Below are 19,934 nucleotides of genomic sequence, written 5' to 3'. Positions count from 1 at the left end.
TACTTTATTGCCATTTATAGCCGTTCATTAGCTCTATCAAAGGTCTAGTGCTCGAAAAAATGTGAAGAAATACATCAAATTGGTAAGGTACATTAACAACCTTTATAACGTTACACTTTTGAAACGTTTGGCTAAAAAAGGAGCAATGAATGTGTTTCGTATCAAGCGTACCAGAAACAAATTGCAAGTTACCAATTGTCCACCTTGTCCGCCGGCAGAGTTAACCTCAATCGGCAGACCTCTAATGACTCTGCTGCAGTGTTCGATGAACGAATCTACCGTGGAGTTTCGGGTGGCGTCCACTACCTTGTCGCCCTACAGTTCCTTGCCTTGTCAACTAGCAAAATAAACCACTTGCAGAGTTCAACAACAGAGTCCACCCTTTGTCGTCAGGAGCATTCCTTGTCTTGTCAACTAGGAGAGTTATCAACCATGTCTACCACCTTGTAAGCTTGATTTACACTCCATTTTATATATTTCGCATGTATTACTTATATGACAGGATTTTAACATAAAACATAGTTGGAACTTAACAAAGTATTTCATAATTTTTATTCGATATAGCATGCAAACATGTATTATAGATAATATCTAAAACAGATTCATATTGTACAAAAATATATAGATTTATATAGTCAGTATTATTGCAGATAGATTCTGAGGTGTCACATATGTAAAAAGAAATTAAAATGACATTAGTAATATCAACAATGCAGACACAGAACTGTATAGTAATAAATAACGGGAAATAACACATTTAAATACAAACAACAATACACAAACACACATCTCTAATAATAAAATTCAAAATATGCATGTGATCGTATTACCTGATTTCTTGCATATGTTATTTTTGAAAAATATATCTTCGAACTTCAGTTGTACCCTTCATACCTTCCATTTACTCTTCAACAAAGAATCATCTTTTGAACTGAGGCATTTGTCAACACGGATTAAACTCATAAACCCAGGATTTTGTCATCACAGAATCAGCTCTTTAACCTTGGATTTTGTTATCACAGAATCAAATCTGGAACCGAGGATTTTGTCATCACGGATTGAGCTCATAAACCCAGGATTATGTCATCACAGAGTCAACTCTAGAACTGAGGATCTTTTCATCCCAGAAACAACTCTTCAACCCATGAATTTGTCATCAAAGAACCCAAATCCCTGAACACGTCTTACTGGTCGTGAAGGAATTGACGGTAGAGCTGTGATCTCAGAGTAAAGCTTTGATTAAATATATAAGTGATTCACACGGCAGCGTAATTGTTAAATTGACGGACTTTGATCTCGAATGATAATATTTCAAGGTTTGGAACTAAGCTATCACCATTGAATGATAATTGTCGCCGCAATTAAAATTTCGCCTTTTTCGCCCTCCGCAATGAGGGTAAAATTATCATGACAACGAATACGAATATACCCTTTCTAGTAATTACATGTGCAGGGCAAAAATAACGATGGGCGAACATGACGTTTACTGTTGAAAGGCTAATATTTGACAGTTTGAAAGTTTCCCGGTATACAGTAGACAAACGTCAGCCTTCGATTTTATCATGGTGCATTCCAAGGGTACAGGGTAAGTATGCATACTAAGCCAATCCGTATTTTTTAGCCTCGTTTTGACTAATTCCGAAAATTGTTGAAACCGCCTCATTTTCATCACAATGCGCTCGGCCATTCTTTCAGTAACAGCCACACGAATGGCCGCATGCTCATAGCTCCCACCCTCCCGGTAGTATTACTGTGGTGTGATGTGCTAGCTTGTTTGCTTTAACAATTGTTCAGAGCGCAACCCTTGAATATCGAAGAAGGAGATATATAAACTATTTCCAAGTGTAGTTTTTAATATAAGAGATGTTATAGTCTCTCTCTGAAATACCAGTGATCTCACAACTTGACTGATGATAGCATTGTAGTGGAATATATTTGACCTGTTCTGTCAATTAAACATAAATTTTAATTTTATGAAGATAATACCCGCTTGTCCTCCTGTGTTGCCGGTAAACCTCAAGGTACATTCACATTTGAGTAAGTGTAGAAATAGGTACGAAGAATCCCATTGTTATGGTAAAGCACACCACCAATCGACACCAGGGCTCGTATTCATGCTACTGTTCTCTTGCGCAATTCAATATTCTGTACTTCAGCCCTTTTTCACATGCCAGTGATACATTTATCAATTGATTATATTCTTTTCAATGATATGTAAGATATTTGGAAAGGCTTTAAGCCGAACAAGTTTTCATTGCTTACACTTGACTTTTTGACTGTATGACAAGATTTAAGCGAGTTACAAGAGAGTGGGTGTGAGCACAAAAATCATGCTTTAGCATGAAAATGGTTTCATAAATACGGACTCTGATTACGTAAATAATAGGAAAAGAAAACATGAAAACTACGAGTAAATAGTTATAGCAATGCTACCTTAGATAAAAATCACCAGCAATCCTTTCCTATTTTTTCTGGATGATCTGAATGGAGGTTACATCCGGTATGTTTCCTATATATAACTTGTCGCTCTATTCGCTAGCCGATGAAAGTGAGAAAAAATTGAATGTGAATCTTTTATTAATACCGGGAATTCCCTGCAATTTTATTATAACACGAGTATTAGCATTACCGCATTACCCCTTTCATCACTTTAGACCATAATGGACTCGTCCCGATAAATGTATATTAAAGTCTACTAATTAATAATAAACTTTGCAATTGTAAACGTACCTTAATGATCTGAAGGGAGGCAGTTTTCGGTATGTTTCCTATATAGAAGTTATCGTTTTATTTTCAAGACGTTGAAATCGGGAAACACGAGTATTAACATTAAACCTTTCACCATTGTAGATCATAATGGACTCGTCCCGATAAATGCATGGTAAAGTCTACTAAAGTTACCTAGGGGTGAAAGGGTTAAAACGCGGAAAAATATCAAATATTGATTTTGACAGATTCACACAATTTTATTTGCCCGTATATAACCTTTAATTTGATTTTGTGATGTGAGTTTTTTTATCAACAGTACAATACCACAAGGGAAATATGACACTGTGAATGAGATACAATGTACAATCGCTTAATAGCGACTCGGTACCGATAGTTGTCCTGAGATTGCGATATTTATCTAATGCAAACATAACCATTGTTATGAGAATGGGTTTTACTGATACGCCATTGCTTGTACGCCATTTGCAGTAAAACAATGTTTGGTGAGGTGTAACGCCATAATTGTCACACTATAGAACAGTACTGAGTGTACGAGATGCCGTCCTAAACACGGAAATCATCAGATTATTTAAGGTGTTGGACAGTTCCATATTTACATGAATTATTTTTTTCAGTGTTTTGCATTTTTAGAGGTTTTAGTGTTTGCACAGTTGTTTAATGCTTTGAACTGACATTTCATGATTTGCATTATCGTGAAATACCGTCCACTGCTATACCAAATCTTAACTCTGATTTCATGTCGTTTTTTTTTTGTTTTAGCTGTTATTTCATTTTTTTCGCAGTTGTTTATTTTTTTCTATATCATTCTTCAATACTATGCACTGCTGTATCTTGTGTTTCTCTTATGAGGTTAGGTTTGTAGTAAAGTCCTTCTACAAGGTATGCAGTGCTATAAGAGTCCAGAAGGTATATGAATCTTTTTGTTGTTTCGACCGCCATCCTTTTTGCCGATTCCAAAAACACATGTGTCTGTCATCGTCCGCTGTAGCTGTTTGTTCTTAGGGGGAGTCTTGATTTGTGGAAATGTAATTTGATTTTCTGACAAACACTTTTTAACTTGTTTATTAACTTGTTTTCTCGGAGACTTGTAAGGACCGAATATAGAATCATCTTCCTCTTCTTCGCTGGAGTACCCCTCAGAACTACTGGGATAAACGGGAGTACTTTCACCGGAAGCTACTAGACATCCAGACATATCACGCAGGTCCGGAAGTGAAAGTGAATTCCGGCGCTCTTTAAGTCTTGACACTAATGGACTCTGGTGATAATCCGTACAATTTTCTGAGCTGTCTGTCCTGCGAATGATAGGAAGATTGACTTCCCGTCCACACTTAATTGCGTCAGAACTCCTGAAATTCCTGCGCTTTAGTTTAGGTGTACTGAGAGATAGGGAATGACGTGTTTCGTCATCGATATAAATAGATTTAGGCGAGGTTCGTTCAAATGACCTATTCAAAGCATCGGGAGGTGTTTGCCCTTGTTTCCTTAATCGCTCCAGCCGTGGAGAATATGGCGGCGGTAAATGAGGACTCCTCGTTTTCTTAGCTTGACGCTCATTATTCTGAGGGAAATTTTTCTGATACGAAGTCAACAACTTGTACAATCGTGGTTCTCCCTTATCCTTCGTGTACGTCAGGGGAGACAATCCTGAGAAAAGAAAAGGAAAGATTAATTATTAATTCTTACTCAGTTTAGAGATTATAATAATACAGCACGTTATAGAACTATCGAATAATATGCAACACAGAAACTGCTGTATACGAAGGTTTAGATACTACAATGATGCAGCACTGTAAAGGCTCATACGTGTTCTGAAAATACAAAGATTATACGTCAAATATGTATATTCTGTCTTTGCGTATTGCAGAGTTATCTTCTCTTGGGAGCAGGTATTGATTGTTACGTCATTGGTTTGTGTGAGAAAATTACGTCGTTTTCTCAAAAATTGATGACGTTACTCTCACAAACAAGTGACGTAACAATCAATACCTCCTCCCAAGAGAAGATAACTCTGCAATATGCAAAGACGGAATAGCGAACATAAAATGTCTAATATAGGCCTATACATGTATACACAGAGAGTAGATATGTAGCTAGCATTAGTGGCGAAATTGCTTATAGTACAAATGTTATGAATATATATTGTGAAATTGCTTTTAGTACAAATGTTATGAATATATATTGTGAAATTTTTTATGGTTCAAATGTTACGAATATATATATTGTGGAATTTTTTATGGTTCAAATGTTATGAATATATATTGTGAAATTGTTTATGGTTCAAATGTTATAAATATATATTGTGAAATTGTTTACAGTACAAATGTTATGAATATATATTGTGAAATTGTTTATGGTTCAAATGTTATGAATATATATTGTGAATTGTTTTTGGTTCAAATGTTATAAATATATAATGTGAAATTCTTTATAGTACAAATGTTATGAATATATATTGTGAAATTGCTTATAGTACAAATGTTATAAATATTTATTGTGAAATTGTTTATGGTTCAAATGTTATGAATATATATTGTGAAATTGTTTATGGTTCAAATGTTATGAATATATATTGTGAAATTGTTTATGGTTCAAATGTTATGAATATATATTGTAAAACTGTTTATGGTTCAAATGTTACGAATATATATTGTGGAATTGTTTATGGTTTGAAATTGTTTATGGTTCAAATGTTATGAATATATATTGTGAAATTGTTTATGGTTCAAATGTTATAAATATATATTGTGAAATTGTTTATAGTACAAATGTTATAAATATATATTGTGAAATCTTTTATAATGAAAACGTTTATAATACAAATGTTTATAGTACAAATATTTTTAATAAACTTGAATCATGCACGGCTAATATGTATACAATGAAAACATTTATAGCGACATTGTATGTAAATCGAAACGCATACATGTATAGTAAAACTGTATACAGTTAGCATGTCTTAAGGTGAAATGCAATAAGTTGAAAATTTAGCAATGGATACGTATACAACGAAAATGTATACAGTGATTTTGTTTATATTGAAATTGTTTACATCAAACTCGAGTTTAGCCCTTTCACCCCTATGTTACTTAAGTAGATTCTACCATGCATTGATATGGATGAGTCCATTATGGTCCACAGTGTTAAAGGGTTAGTACGAACTTATTTTAGAAGCTGTAGCTAGTATGATATAAACACTTATTTATAGCAAACACAGTGCACCATTGTCTCCTGGCTTCATTCCCATAAGGTGATAGCAAAGTTGGTTTGGTTTAGTATTGTTTAACGTCCTAACAACCGCTATGGGCCCACTTGTATAAAACATCTCAAAGTTAAGGAAAATCTCAAGCAATGTATTGTCTATGGGTAATCTTAGACTTGAGGAAATCTCAAGAGTTGAGATGTTTTATACAAGTGGGCCATGGTCATTTAAGGACGGCCTCCCCTGTGTGCAAGATGCATGCGTGTAGTGTATATGTGTGCGTTTTGGGAGGCTGCGAAATGTTTGTGTTTGTCTCTTTGTGATAGCGCGGAACTTATGCCGACTTTATAGTGTTACCTCACTGAAACATACTGCCGAAGACACTCAGCAGGACAATCCACCCGGTCACATTGAACTGGCAACGGGCGAACCAGTCGTCCCACTCCTAAATAGCTGAGCGTTAAGCAGGCGTAGAAACTACCATTTGTATTGGTGTTGGTGATAGGTGTACTCTAACTTGCCACGACTGAGATACCCGCATACTGTCTATTCATAGCACTTTGAATAACTCACTGTCATAATGGGATTGGTTTTGTTTATTGATAAGTCCATCCTTTTTTTACTAATTTTGTCTGCATACGTAGAAATTATCATTTGGTTTCTGTATGTTTAGCATAAAGAGTTTCTTTCCGTATTTCGATGCTAGGACTTTGCCACCGGTTGTCGTCTTTTTTCTTCTTCTAAACAATCCATTTTCTAATTTTGTTTTTATATTTCTGACTTGACATTTTCTTTCGACCTTTTTCAAATTTCAATATTCAAGTAGTTTCTTTAATTCTTGAAATAGCAAATACCACCACAATGAAAACACAAAATGTGTACTAATAAAAATGACAAATATAGTTAAAAACACTCGACAGTCATTCCTATGGTGGACTTCACTATACAGTATGTTAACTCATTCACCCCTAAAATTTCATAATGATCTATTCAAACCTTTGAAATGGAAGAGTTCAAATGTGTTTTCAGGGGTGAATAAGTTAACACGGAATTAAATCTGGATTTAAGACCATAATTCTCTAATCCCTGATCGGTATTTTATACTGAGGGTCTCCCAATACATACGTATGTGGGACAATCCCGGCTGTGTGACGTATTATTCAATTAGTTCTAATAACTCTAGACAGTCTCTGACCTACATCCGGTCTTAGGAAAAGGAAAGGTTGGGCTTTGTCACGTGACATGTAAATGCCAAACACACACACGATTTTATTTTGCAATTATGCCAAATCTTATTGAAATACATCATAATACCGAGTTCAAGTGTTCAGGGTCTTTAAACCAGGGGTATAGAAGTTCATTTACGAAATTCGCTTCATTCATTTGGCATTTAGGTGATATAAATGTCAAATGGATTAATTGATTGAAACGTCTAAACGATCCATCAACGGAAAAAGAACAAACGAAGATTAAGTTCAACGCCTGTGGTTGACAAAGGGGGAAATGATGAAGGACGGCGAACAAGACATGGTTGATATACGTCTGATCACTTCCAAATGAGATTTCTGAGAAATATCTAAAAATTTCAAATATTGTTTTTTTGTGCTTGGTATATAAATGATGATAATTATAAAACCGTATACGCACAATTTTAGTTTGGGATTTCATTTGTTTTGACAAATTTCTTTGTGTTATGTGGTCATTTATTTAAGCATACTTTGAACAACTCTTAGATACCCTGGAACTACGATTCAAAAGCTGAAAAGGGCATTTCGGTATAATTTCATTCACTAATATTTTAAGAATTATAAACATTAGACAGATATAAGCATGTCATGGCATTCAAAATGATCCCTCCCTCAGATAACATTATAAATAATCATATTTTTGCATATAGTTTAAAAAAAATACATTGATACAGTAAGGACTAATATAATAGATTACATTTGCAATATCGGTAAAAAGTGCGATTAAAACTTACTGCGATGAAGAGATTTTCGAAACACTTTCTATCTTCACATGTGATGATATTGGGGTCAGTATCGATTTTATATTGACCAATCAAAATGATATTTTCTATTTGCTGCCGTGGACTTTCTGTTCAGCTGCAGATGAAGCGACGATAGAATAAGGGATTACTTTTGTATATCTTTGGTACGTACACGAAGTTATTAACATAGGCCTGCATACACAATTGATAATATATTTTTGTTAGCAAATCCTGCCTAAAAAAATAGCAGAAAGCTGTAGAATTGCATTGAGTAGCGCATTCAAAAAGGCGTGACGTCATTATAACCTGGCGTCAAACATTATGCTATTCACTCCTGAAAAAATAATAGCATTCTGTAAAACTCCTGAAATAGATATGGTATCCACTGGAAACATCCTCTATATACGTTGTATTGGTACAATATCACAGCATTATAGTACGGTGATATTAATTTATGGAGATTGCGAAATATACAGAAATGACGTAGGAATATTTATTATTGCTATTATTATTATAATAAGTGACACTACACTTAAATAATTGACAACTAATTATAAGGTAGGAACACCTGTCACATGCTCTCCCCACCATTAATTGTTTTCCAACCAATATTTCAATATTTGTCATTCACGTTCCTCGGTGTTATATATCACTTAATAGGCCGAGATAAAGCCCATTCATTCTATATAAGACGATATCCTATTTGTATTGAGCATTTTGCTGTCAGATTAATAAGGGTCTCAAACAATGTCCATGTCCATTTTAGCAGAAGGTAAGTATTTACTCGTTCACACCTACATATTTAAACTGGACTTGCCCAGTCTTTGATTTGGTAAAGGTTCAAACGTGACTTTAGGGGTGAATGGGTTAAATCCATCTACCCTTATTGTTTTATATGATTTGACAGATATAATTTCATAGGAATTATTTCGTTTCAGACTACAACCTATTTCTGTGAAGTCTAAAATATCCCAGAGGAAACAGAACTAGTTTTTTATTATGAAAAGTTCTTTTTTACACAATCAATTAAGAGTTTCTATGTGACGTTTCGATGACTAGAACGGTATGTACACTGTCACCTTCATCAGACAAATGGCAATGAAGGTCATTGAAGAAGCAAAGAACTGCCTGAAACAATTTAAACATCACATGACTATGATCTGTCACTTAATAGTCAGTGGTAACTTCTCTACGTTAGTATATCGCTCTATAAAATGACATCAACAGCACACATCATGTCACCCTTCTCTACTCACCATTGGTATCATATACATCCAATAATGCCAAACCGCCCGGATGGTCAAGAATCCTCTTAACGATCGGTAAACTTCCGGTTTTCACAGCGTACATAAGGGCAGAATTTCCGTCAAAGTCAAATATATCGATACGACTATCCGGGTCACTGACTAGACAGTCCACTACGTCACCTTTACCGGAAATACATGCATGCATTATTGCAGTCCTTCCCAGGGAATCTTGCATATTGACGTCAGGTTCTCGTTCCAGAACCTCGTTTATAATATCAACGATATCACGATCAGGAATTTCTAGATAGCATACTTTCATGAGGATCGTTAACAGGTCATGACTGATGTCTCGTGAATTCACGTCCACATTCTCGTTAACAACTAAACTTAAAATTTTCTCTGTGTTGTTTTGTTGAATGGCTTTCTCCAGATTTCTGTGAAGTACTTCCGGTTTGGTTTTCTTTGACATGGTCACTTAGTTGTGGACTGGTTGCAAGAATTCACATCTGCGAAAAAATAAATAGAGAATAATTAATAATGTGACCATAAAAAATATCCGACATACAAATTCAGTGTTTGTGATATTCAGCATAAAAACATTGGGTTTTCTGTTTGTCTCGTTTCCCACAACGGCAGGAGATTTTCAGTGATCTGTCAATAAAACGTACATGTATCGGGACAATGATTGGATAACAAAACGACGTGTTAGCTTTCTATATTTTGAATCACAATCAGCAATATATTCGTGGCATATTTAGTGAATAGATAACGTGTACAATGCTAATCAAAAAATAGTTTATTTCACCAATATAATTAATTTTGAAGAAAAACCCATCAAGTTGCCTCTGTCGATTGATGAATTCAACATGTGATCATTACTACATAAAATTAAAATTTTAAGAAATGCAATAGGAAATTATTAATACATTTTAAGAAAACTAATAGATATCAACTTCTTTCATATAATATCTTATCATTTTCTGAACAAATATGTTCCTTATCTGTGTAAGCACATGCATAGTAATTATATGATATCAAGGAGGGCTTCAGAATCCACACCAAATCCTTCAGAAAGAGTTTCCAAAGAGCCAGCACCATTCTGCCTTACCTTCCCACTTGCACCAATATTGATAAAAAAAACCTAATTTTTATTTTTAACGAAACCCAATTTTTAATTAATAACGTGGTCATTAGGAATCGGAGAATACATATCATTAAGTTTCAATTTAACATGTGTGTACGATGGCCGACAAGAGGCTGACAAAAAGATATGAATTTTCATATCTTTTTGTACCATGGTACACTTTTATATGGTACACAAAGATATTAAAATTCAAATATTTGTGTACCATGTAAATGTGTACCATGGTACACAAAGATATGAAAATTCATGTCTTTTTGACAGGCTCTTGTCGGCCACCGTATGTTTGAGACAATATAAGAGAACACATTTTACTGTTACGACTCTTCAAGCTGATAATTGTGAGTTTAGAAAAATGTCAATGATTTTCATATATCATACAGGCGATAGATTTGATACAGATATGTGTATATACTCTTTGTTTTCGAGGACAATGATCGCTACGTTGATATTGAGAATTAAGCAAACAATATTTTTGATAAAAATGATCGACTGAAAGAACACTGTTTTAAAAGCACAATGGTGCTACCGGACCCCCGCAGTGGTAGACGCTGACGCTACTACATTAACAATGGGACGCCATTGTTTGTTTAGGGTGACTCAATCTCTCCACACTTTCAGACGGGACATCTATTCTATTTGAATTACAAGCTTTATAGTTTAATCTGTACATGTTCATTCACCGTAGCAATCGATTATTCATTGATGTGTCAGCATAGTGGTTATGACATTATTGCAGAGTTATCTTCTCTTGTGAGCAGGTATTGATTGTTACGTCATTGGTTTGTAAGAGTAACGTCATCAACTTTTGAGAAAACAACGTTATTTTCTCACACAAACCAATCACGTAATCAATACCTGCTCATAAGAGAAGATAACTCGCAATACGCAAAGACAGAATACAAGCTTATCAACAATAAATCACTTTGTGGATTTTACTTTTTCGTTGGGTTTCTAATTTCGTTGATTCCTTGGATGTTCTTCATCCTCGAATGTGTGTGTCCACAAAGTAATTACGCCTTTTTCGCATGAAAGTATTGTTCGTACGAGTATTATTCTGCCATCTTCCCTGGGTACTATATGTTGTAATCAACGAATCAATGAAGCAACAAACATTTTTGTTGTTGCTATCTTGTTTTCTTGTTTTTTTGGGGGTGGGTGCACGAAATTTGGCCACACGCAAATATCTGATTTCACAGTAAGTCTCATTTGCTGACGCACTATAAATATACAGAGGATTTAGGACAAGTTTCCATCACAAAGGACTTTAAAGCTCGTTACGTAAAGTGCAGAAAAATGGGAACAGATGTAAGATTATGGATTTAATACCCAACAAAGCACTTCTACATATAACAGAGGTCATTATTTTTTCAATGCCTCCGCTAGGTGTCAAACCACGAACTTCTGGCTTACTAGTCTGACGCTTTAACGAGAGAGTTCAATTCAAGATATTTTCTTATTTCAAATCAAAGGAATTAGACAACAGGCATAGCCTGTATAAGTCTTCTCTCGTGGAGAAATCGTCTTTCCATAAGAGATAAAGAGAAAATTATCCCTGGCCGAGTCGGTAGGCAGCAGCTAGTATTTTACCAGGATGACACATGTGTCTTAAAGTGAACATCCAGATGGAGCCAACACATATGGACTTGCGGTTGGTTGACATTTATGTATTCCATGTTTCTTATTCTATTTGTACAGTAATGGGCAGGATATAGACTAATATAGCCCCACTCCGAAGAGACGTCAATTCACCAGTAACTGGTGGGGGGTTCTCATTGCTGTAGAACCTCCTGGTGAAGCACTCATCAATATACAGTTGATGAGAGCTTTGTGGGTACATGGATCCGTGGATAACCAGCACACACGAAAGTTAGAAATAGAGAAGTATTCTACTCATAACAAACAAAACTTCATGTCTAAGAAGTAATTACTTAGTGGATATACAAATTCGTGGTGAAGAGCACCCACAAAATCAAGGAAATTAAAAACTGAACGAAAATTAATGATTTCAGAGTTAAAACCCACACAAGGATTCAATGGTGATTAGCTGGTATGCTGGCCATGCTGACATACAATATTGATAATATTTAGATCGCAAGTTACTTCGAGTCCAGCCGGGTTGTATTTGTGTGAAAAGGTAGAACAGGACGAAACAAAAGACGTTGTCCAATGTCATCAGTATCCTAATTCAGCTGTTAACGCGGTCGTCTGTAGTTGAAAGTATAAGAAGCAGTGGGTTTAGAATAAATGGGGTCCTTTTGTAGTACGGTCTTATGCTAGAACGAATAGAGTTTTTAGTGTAGGATTTGTTGGTACGATTTTATGTAAGCTTCGATTGATTGTAAAAATACTGTTTGATATTTCTGATATTAACTGCATCTAATCTTTAGTCGGCAAATAAAACTTAAATAAAATATCGAGTTGCCGGAAGACCGTGACTAGCCTTACGAACAGGCTTAACGTGTCGAAATTTGATTCACATCGTCAATAATTTTATAAGGTTTTAAGTTAGTTTTCAAATGTCAGCAGGAACGGTGTCAGTATACTCTTCCTCTAAAACTCGTTATACGGAAAGAGGAAACGAATACAGCTTAGTTCGAAAGTGGTGGACCTCTATCATTGCAGGCCCAAAAATCTCAAGTATTGAGTCAGGGTGCTCAACATAGCCAACCATTTCTAGTCATACAAACTGTATACCAAGCAATCTCTAGTCATACAAACTGTATACCAAGCTATCTCTAGTCATACAAACTGTATACCAAGCAATTTCTAGTCATACAAACTGTATACCAAGCAACCTTTAGTCTTACAAACTGTATATCAAGCAATTTCTAGTCATACAAACTGTATACCAAGCAACCTCTAGTCATACAAACTGTATACCAAGCAATGTCTAGTCATACAAACTGTATACCAAGCAACATCTAGTCATACAAACTGTATACCAAGCAACCTCTAGTCATACAAACTGTATACCAAGCAACCTCTAGTCATACAAACTGTATACCAAGCAATCTCTAGTCATACAAACTATACGAAGCAATCTCTAGTCATACAAACTGTATACCAAGCAATCTCTAGTCATACAAACTGTATACCAAGCAATCTCTAATAAAGTATTACTACAGATCTAGCAGTTTTTTTATCAGGTTTCATAGCATTATAGCCAACAATCTCAAGTCAAGTAATACTACAGTAAAATATAAGGTCAGGTTTTATCACATTGCCAACAATGTATAAACAAGTAATACTACAAACCTAGAAATATTGAGCCAGGTTTCACCACAGCAAAACCAAGTCAAGTAACACAATATCTAGTCACTACATACACTACATACCCAGCAATCTACCATAAAGTAACAGGACACACAATGCAATACCTTAGTATAGTAACAACACATACCTCACAATCTACAGTAAAGTGACTACAGAAATCTCGAAAAAGTAATTGCATCGCTGCATGAACTCTTGTATTCTAAAATAGTGCCAATTGGAATGAAATACTTACAGAAATGTTGATATAGGGACGAAAAATATCCCACTTAGGAGGTGTGTTCCACATCCTTTTGGATATACATGTTATATTTTCAATTACGATATTTTAGTTATTGATTTTGATGGCAGTATAGTCAGCTAGCAATATATGATAATATGCTTCCGGTGTTCAGAGATATACAGTATATGTGATTGTAATTGTATCATTTCTTTGAATACATCTGATATAAATTATATATCCGGAGAGACATACCTATTCAATTGTCTTCTCTGTGCAGATGCCGTAAAGTTGATGAGTGGCTCTCGTTAATTATTCACGTTTCTAATTATCTGATGAAGCTAGCTCAGAATTTCCAATAACCGGTAATAATGAATATTTAAGGAGAGAGTTTCCTGTTTCTAAACTCTAATGAGATTGTTTCGTGCTTATTTATATTGTTTTCAAAATCAAATTCATGATAGATATGAGCATAATCTCAAATAAACGGTATTCAAACAACATCCACACAATAAGATAAGACAGTTGACAATAACACTGCCACACTGCACAGTGGTGTTGTTTGTGTGGTTTTGTTTGTGTATGCACAGAGTTACACGTAGCCCCATGTTGTAGAAATGTAAGCTTTAAAGGGGTTTGCATACACCTTTATATTTCCGATGCATTATGGATATGATTCGGAACACTTAAGCGTGGTTTTGTTTACTTTGTTTTAGTACTTATGTTGAGACTTAAATGGACGAAATGGCCAGATGGTGAATTTGGTGTAGCAAAACGTTAACTTTGTTGCTGAATTTTTAAACTTGTTTTTCAAATGCAAATGAGTGCTTCCCTTAACCTCTTAAGCATTTTCCCAAAGATTACACCCACACACAGATATATGTTTTTAATACACTTCACATGTAACAGGATATATATATATATATATATATATTCCGTCTTTGCGTATTGCAGAGTTATCTTCTCTTGTGAGCAGGTATTGATTGTTACGTCATTGGTTTGTGTGAGAAAATTACGTCGATTTCTCAAAAATTGATGACGTTACTCTCACAAACAAGTGACGTAACAATCAATACCTGCTCCGAAGAGAAGATAACTCTGCAATACGCAAAGACGGAATATACAGTTGTAACTCAGTATCTGATCAGTTCAGAGTTTATCGAGTTTCTACACTCTCAAATAGTTTGTTCCATAATGTTGCTAAGGACAGCGAAAATCGGTTTCTCTTTTCAAATTTTGAATGTTATGGATAGAGTTCTTTTGAATGAGACAGTTTGTTTCATTCAAATATAAGGGAATGTTGTTCCCTCATATTTTGCCACAAATAGACGTTAAAACGACAAGGAAAATTTAAAAGAATGGTTTAATTAGCAAGATCATGCCATCAAAATTAAAATGTGAACCTTTTAGATCCTGTATCCCTATTAACTACGCAAGTCTATCCGTATCATCCTTTTCTTATACAATCTAGCTACCTGTATCCAACTGTAGACAGATAGATTGATAGATAGATGGGCAATCTTAAGTTCCCCACGTCTATGGGATAATAATAATAATAATATACAACATTCATATAGCTCCCTATATAATTTGTAAAATTACTCTAAAGCGCTTTACAACATATGGATAATAGTAATGGTTATAATTGTGAAAACAAACAACAAAGGCTTGCAATCACTTTTATACATTTAAGCAAGCAATGTGCACATAATTGAACAATTAAAAGGGTGGTATTTACATGACGTCTTTGCAAAGATTCTAAAATGCAGACGTGAAGAGGTGAGTTTTGATGTCCCTTTTGAACTTGGCCGGGGTATTTGACTTTCTAATAGCATATGATAAGCTATTCCACAACGTAGCCGAAACCCTCCCAAAGCATCTGTTTTCGTAGATCACAGTTAGAGATTTTGTGACACAGAACGGGATTATAGTATCTTTACATCATATTTCTTAACATGGAACATTTGATAAAATTTAGGTGAAAATATGGCGTCTATATAATATTTTCCTCAATTCTTTGTAACTTAATGCATTACTGAGTACATTTTCGGGATCAATTTTGCAATATACTTCATCATATGGATATGTGATAAGCACATACGTATGATGCCTCTATTGTCGGACACCCGACAGAGCGGTGACTTTCGTCAGTTTCATCGGCATTGAAATAAACCAAATTGATATGCTGCCCCATTGCAACACTAAGGGTCTATATCTGCTCTTTTCTCACTTTTACTTTTTACTTTTAGTGGTTTCCTCCTGGACATCCGTCTTCTTATGACCCTAGCTAATGCAAGGACCTGTAACCCTGAACATTCAAACACAAAAAATGTATATAGCTATCAAGTGATAATTAAGTTGCATAATAACAACAACAACAACAACAACAAAATCACAGAAACATAACAAAACAACAGAAACAACAACAAAACAACAGAAACAACAACAACAACGACGCGAAGACGACGACAACAACAACAACAACAGAAACAACAACAAAAACAAGACAACAGAAACAACAACAAAACAACAGAAACAACAACAACGACGACAACAACAACAACAGAAACAACAACAAAAACAGAAAAAACAAAACAACAGAAACAAAAACAACAGAAACAACAACAGCCACAACAACAGAAACAACAACAACAACAACAACAGTAAAACAACAACAAAACAACAACAACAACAACCAAATAAACCCACAGAAACAACAACAACAACAACAATTGACACGTATTGGTTTCCGTACTTAACGATTTTTAATTATGTACCCCGAAGATGATGATGGGGCTCGTGCAATATGCACAAGAATAATCCTGGAGGGGATCAGGGGGCCATCGGGCCAGGGGGTCAGTGGGCCATTGACCCCTCAAAACTGAAATTGCCCCCTCCATGTTCCAATTTTCTTTTAATTTTACAAGAATGGCCCACTTAATTTTGATATTGACTAAAAACTGCTGAAATGGCCCACTGCTCTCAAATTCCATGATTTTTCCTGATGCACAGAGTCTCGGCTCGTGCATTGCGGTATAACGTGTGAAGACATATCTACACGTGAACTGTATGTAGTAAAGAGTGTTATATTAATGAGACATAAATATTTTACTAAGATTGATTAGGAAAAGTAGTAAAACGAGTTAGGTCAATAGGTAACACGGTACAGAGATGAAAATAGAAACCAAGTATGCATTTCGTCGATGTAACTGGACAAAAAGTTAAACAAGCTTCCATTTCGACGATACACTCACTTACACTCTCTGCACCCCCCAGGGGTTACGCTCACTTACACTCTCTGCACCCCCAGGGGTTACGCTTACTTACACTATCTGCACCCCCCAGGCGCTACGCTCACTTACTCACTTACGCTCTTTGCACCCTCAAGGGGTAACACTTAAGCTCTCTGCATGCTCTATGGGTTTCGCTCACTTAAGCTCTCTGCAGACCCCTGGAGGACCTAGGATGGGTTTGGAGTGGTTCGCCGTATGTCTTTCCTACGCCAGTAGATCGCATGCGAAGAGTACAGAACAATTGCACGAGACATCGGGACATTCGATAAAAACACTGCATTGTAATTGTATACACACTGCAACTTGATTTAATCATTAGTGACATGTAAATTGATTGATGTAAACTTGCTTTGCCTTATTTGATATTTTTTTACTCAAACACAAGGTATTTACATGTACATGTAGAGATATGCTGGTGTATGATGTAATTTTAAACACAATGCAAATCCTTACGTTAAACATTCACGCAAAAAGCATTAAGCAAGTATGTACGAAACAGCTACATATACATGTGGTTTGAGTTCAAAGTAAGTATGTCATAATCATCAAATGGAATCTATTTTTTCCGAAAGCCAACAAACTGTTCAAGTTATTAATTATGACAATCACCTGTAAAATTCACTAATTAATTTCTATATCTGAATTGAGAAAGAAAAAAAAAAGATTAAAAGATGAAATTTCTATCACTAATACTAACCAACATTCCTGCTACGGGTGCTTTTCAAGAAAATAAAACTGATGGCAACGAAATCCATACGAAATGAAATTACATCAATAATTAGTTTCAAATTCACCAAAACTGGACAAAAATCAGCTTTCCATACATGTATATCATTATAGTATACAGACCTTCCTTAGGCTATGCTGTTTCCTAGAAAACCCTGTCGGATGTGTAAACACAGTAGTATATATCCCGCCATCATCCAACACACTGATCGATCTATATACCCAATAGGAACCGTGTGTACAGCAATGTGCACCTTTTACATAGCTCTCTATCACAGAAACCACTTGAATCGTAAATCCGCGACAAGCCTATGTATTTATATATATTTCCCCAAGTGCACTGAATAATTGGGGTACCAAAGGGATTTTCAGATAAGTTTAAAAAAAACCTGAAAGACATTTTTATTTCAACTATGTGCGTGTTTATCAGACGGATGTCGGTGTCGTTTTAAAGGGCTTATCTTTGGGAAATAGGGATCCTTACTTAAGGTGTGAACAAAAAAAAATGAAAATCAGCAAAATCTAACTGAAGCGTTTGAATTATTTATCTTTCCCTGCGTGGGCCTCGGAGTTTGTGTGTCGTCCCAAGTGTCTGTACATAATTCATTAAGGTATATTCATCATCACCGTACCTTAATGGACCACAGTGGTCACGCCTGGGTAAACAGTCGATAGACGAGCACCTGGACGACAAGTACACGTTTTTACTGTATACGATACAAACGTCGGCCATTACTGCAATCGATCTCTTTGTTCTTCAATTAAAATTACCGCGACTAAACAAACTATATTTCCATTTTTCTTGCTACGTCATCAAATCTACACGTGACGTGATTGAAAATTTGTTTTAATTTAAAAACAACAAAAAAAGGGAAAAAAATATGAGGCATATACTGAAGCATCGTGACTTGATGAAGTGTATCGATTAGCTTAGTCTCCAATTGCAACAGATATCCATTTAATAATTAATTAACCTTGAAATATAATTTAAAATAATGAAAGTTTCTGAAAAATAAAACAAAAACCTCTAGGAAACATGATAGTGCATATCTCACTATCTATATGTTATAATCCACAGACACCAAAATGGCCTTAATGCGGAGGATGTTACCGATTAGTTTTTACTGATTAAGCCAGGTGTACTCACGGCTCACAGTGTCTGTGCGTGACGCCGTAGATGCGCGTGTATATGGTACGTTTGAATTAATCAATATATCCGTATCATCTATTGATACTTAGCTGGAGACAATCGATGAAGAACCCCGGGGTAGAAGTATTATACCCTCGGGTAGGTACATAAAACGCACAAATGCACAGTTGGTCATACCGGTATGGTCTCGGTGTTTTCTGAAGGTAAATTCATTTTGAAAAAAACAAAAGGATTTTCAAACCGCGTGTAATCACAAATCTCTTTTAGTATCATCACGTTCATTCATGTAGTTATTGTGTTCAATGAAAAAATATCCTAAACCACCGCCTGCTTAAAAAATGAAAAAAAGATTATTCCATAGTTCCCTAACTAGCGCAATAAGTCACTAAGTCCCGAAAGTGACGCGTGACATCACAAAGTTCCAAAAAATCCATAGGCGATGTAAAAGTTCCAAAACTGCAGCCTACCTATTTCACAATGTTCCTGAGATATCGCGCGTCATCACAAAATTTCTGAGATATCGCGCGTCATCACAAGGTTCCTGAGATATCGCGCGTCATCACAAAGTTCCTGAGATATCGCGCGTCATCACAAAGTTCCTGAGATGTCGCGTGTTATCACAAAGTTCCAAACCAACCGCAATCTCAACCGATGTTCCTGAACAGCCACCTGAAGCCATTTATTAACCAAACTATAGCCACCCGTCACAAACCTCCAATATATCGCGCATTATCTGAAAGTTCCAAAACCGTTGACAGTTGACGGTGACCGTTTGTAACAGGTGGCCGCTAAGACAGGTTTTACTTAGATAAACAAATAATTAATTTAATGTTTTAAAAATCACTGTTGACATAGCCTACGCTTTTCTTTATTACAAAATGATGAACAGTGCCGGCAAGATTCAAGTAAAAGCTTTTAAAATGATAGAACAATAAATTAGAAATTGATCTCCGCACCAGAGC

General features: G+C 35.5%; 1 protein-coding gene across 2 annotated transcripts in view; it reads right to left on the bottom strand.

The window, feature by feature from the left end:
• Positions 1-538: 538 nt before the first annotated feature.
• LOC110462710 overlaps positions 539-19,934 on the bottom strand; it is a 32,447-nt gene continuing 13,051 nt past the window's right edge. The window contains exons 1-3 of one of the 2 annotated variants that reach the window (XM_021516816.1): positions 17,946-18,014; positions 9,179-9,675; positions 539-4,377 (exon numbers count right to left, since the gene is read on the bottom strand). In XM_021516816.1, coding sequence (XP_021372491.1) covers positions 3,620-4,377; positions 9,179-9,638 — 1,218 coding nt within the window. In that variant the 5' untranslated portion in view covers positions 9,639-9,675; positions 17,946-18,014 and the 3' untranslated portion in view covers positions 539-3,619. Of the gene's footprint in view, positions 4,378-9,178; positions 9,676-17,945; positions 18,015-19,934 lie in introns of those variants that run through there. The other variant, XM_021516815.1, reaches the window with a different exon arrangement.

The sequence above is a fragment of the Mizuhopecten yessoensis genome, unplaced genomic scaffold, assembly GCF_002113885.1.
Source record: "Mizuhopecten yessoensis strain PY_sf001 unplaced genomic scaffold, ASM211388v2 scaffold10823, whole genome shotgun sequence".
NCBI classification, from domain to species: domain Eukaryota; kingdom Metazoa; phylum Mollusca; class Bivalvia; order Pectinida; family Pectinidae; genus Mizuhopecten; species Mizuhopecten yessoensis.
Note: the sequence above shows the minus strand (reverse complement) of the source record. Positions and strands in the feature narration are given on the sequence as shown.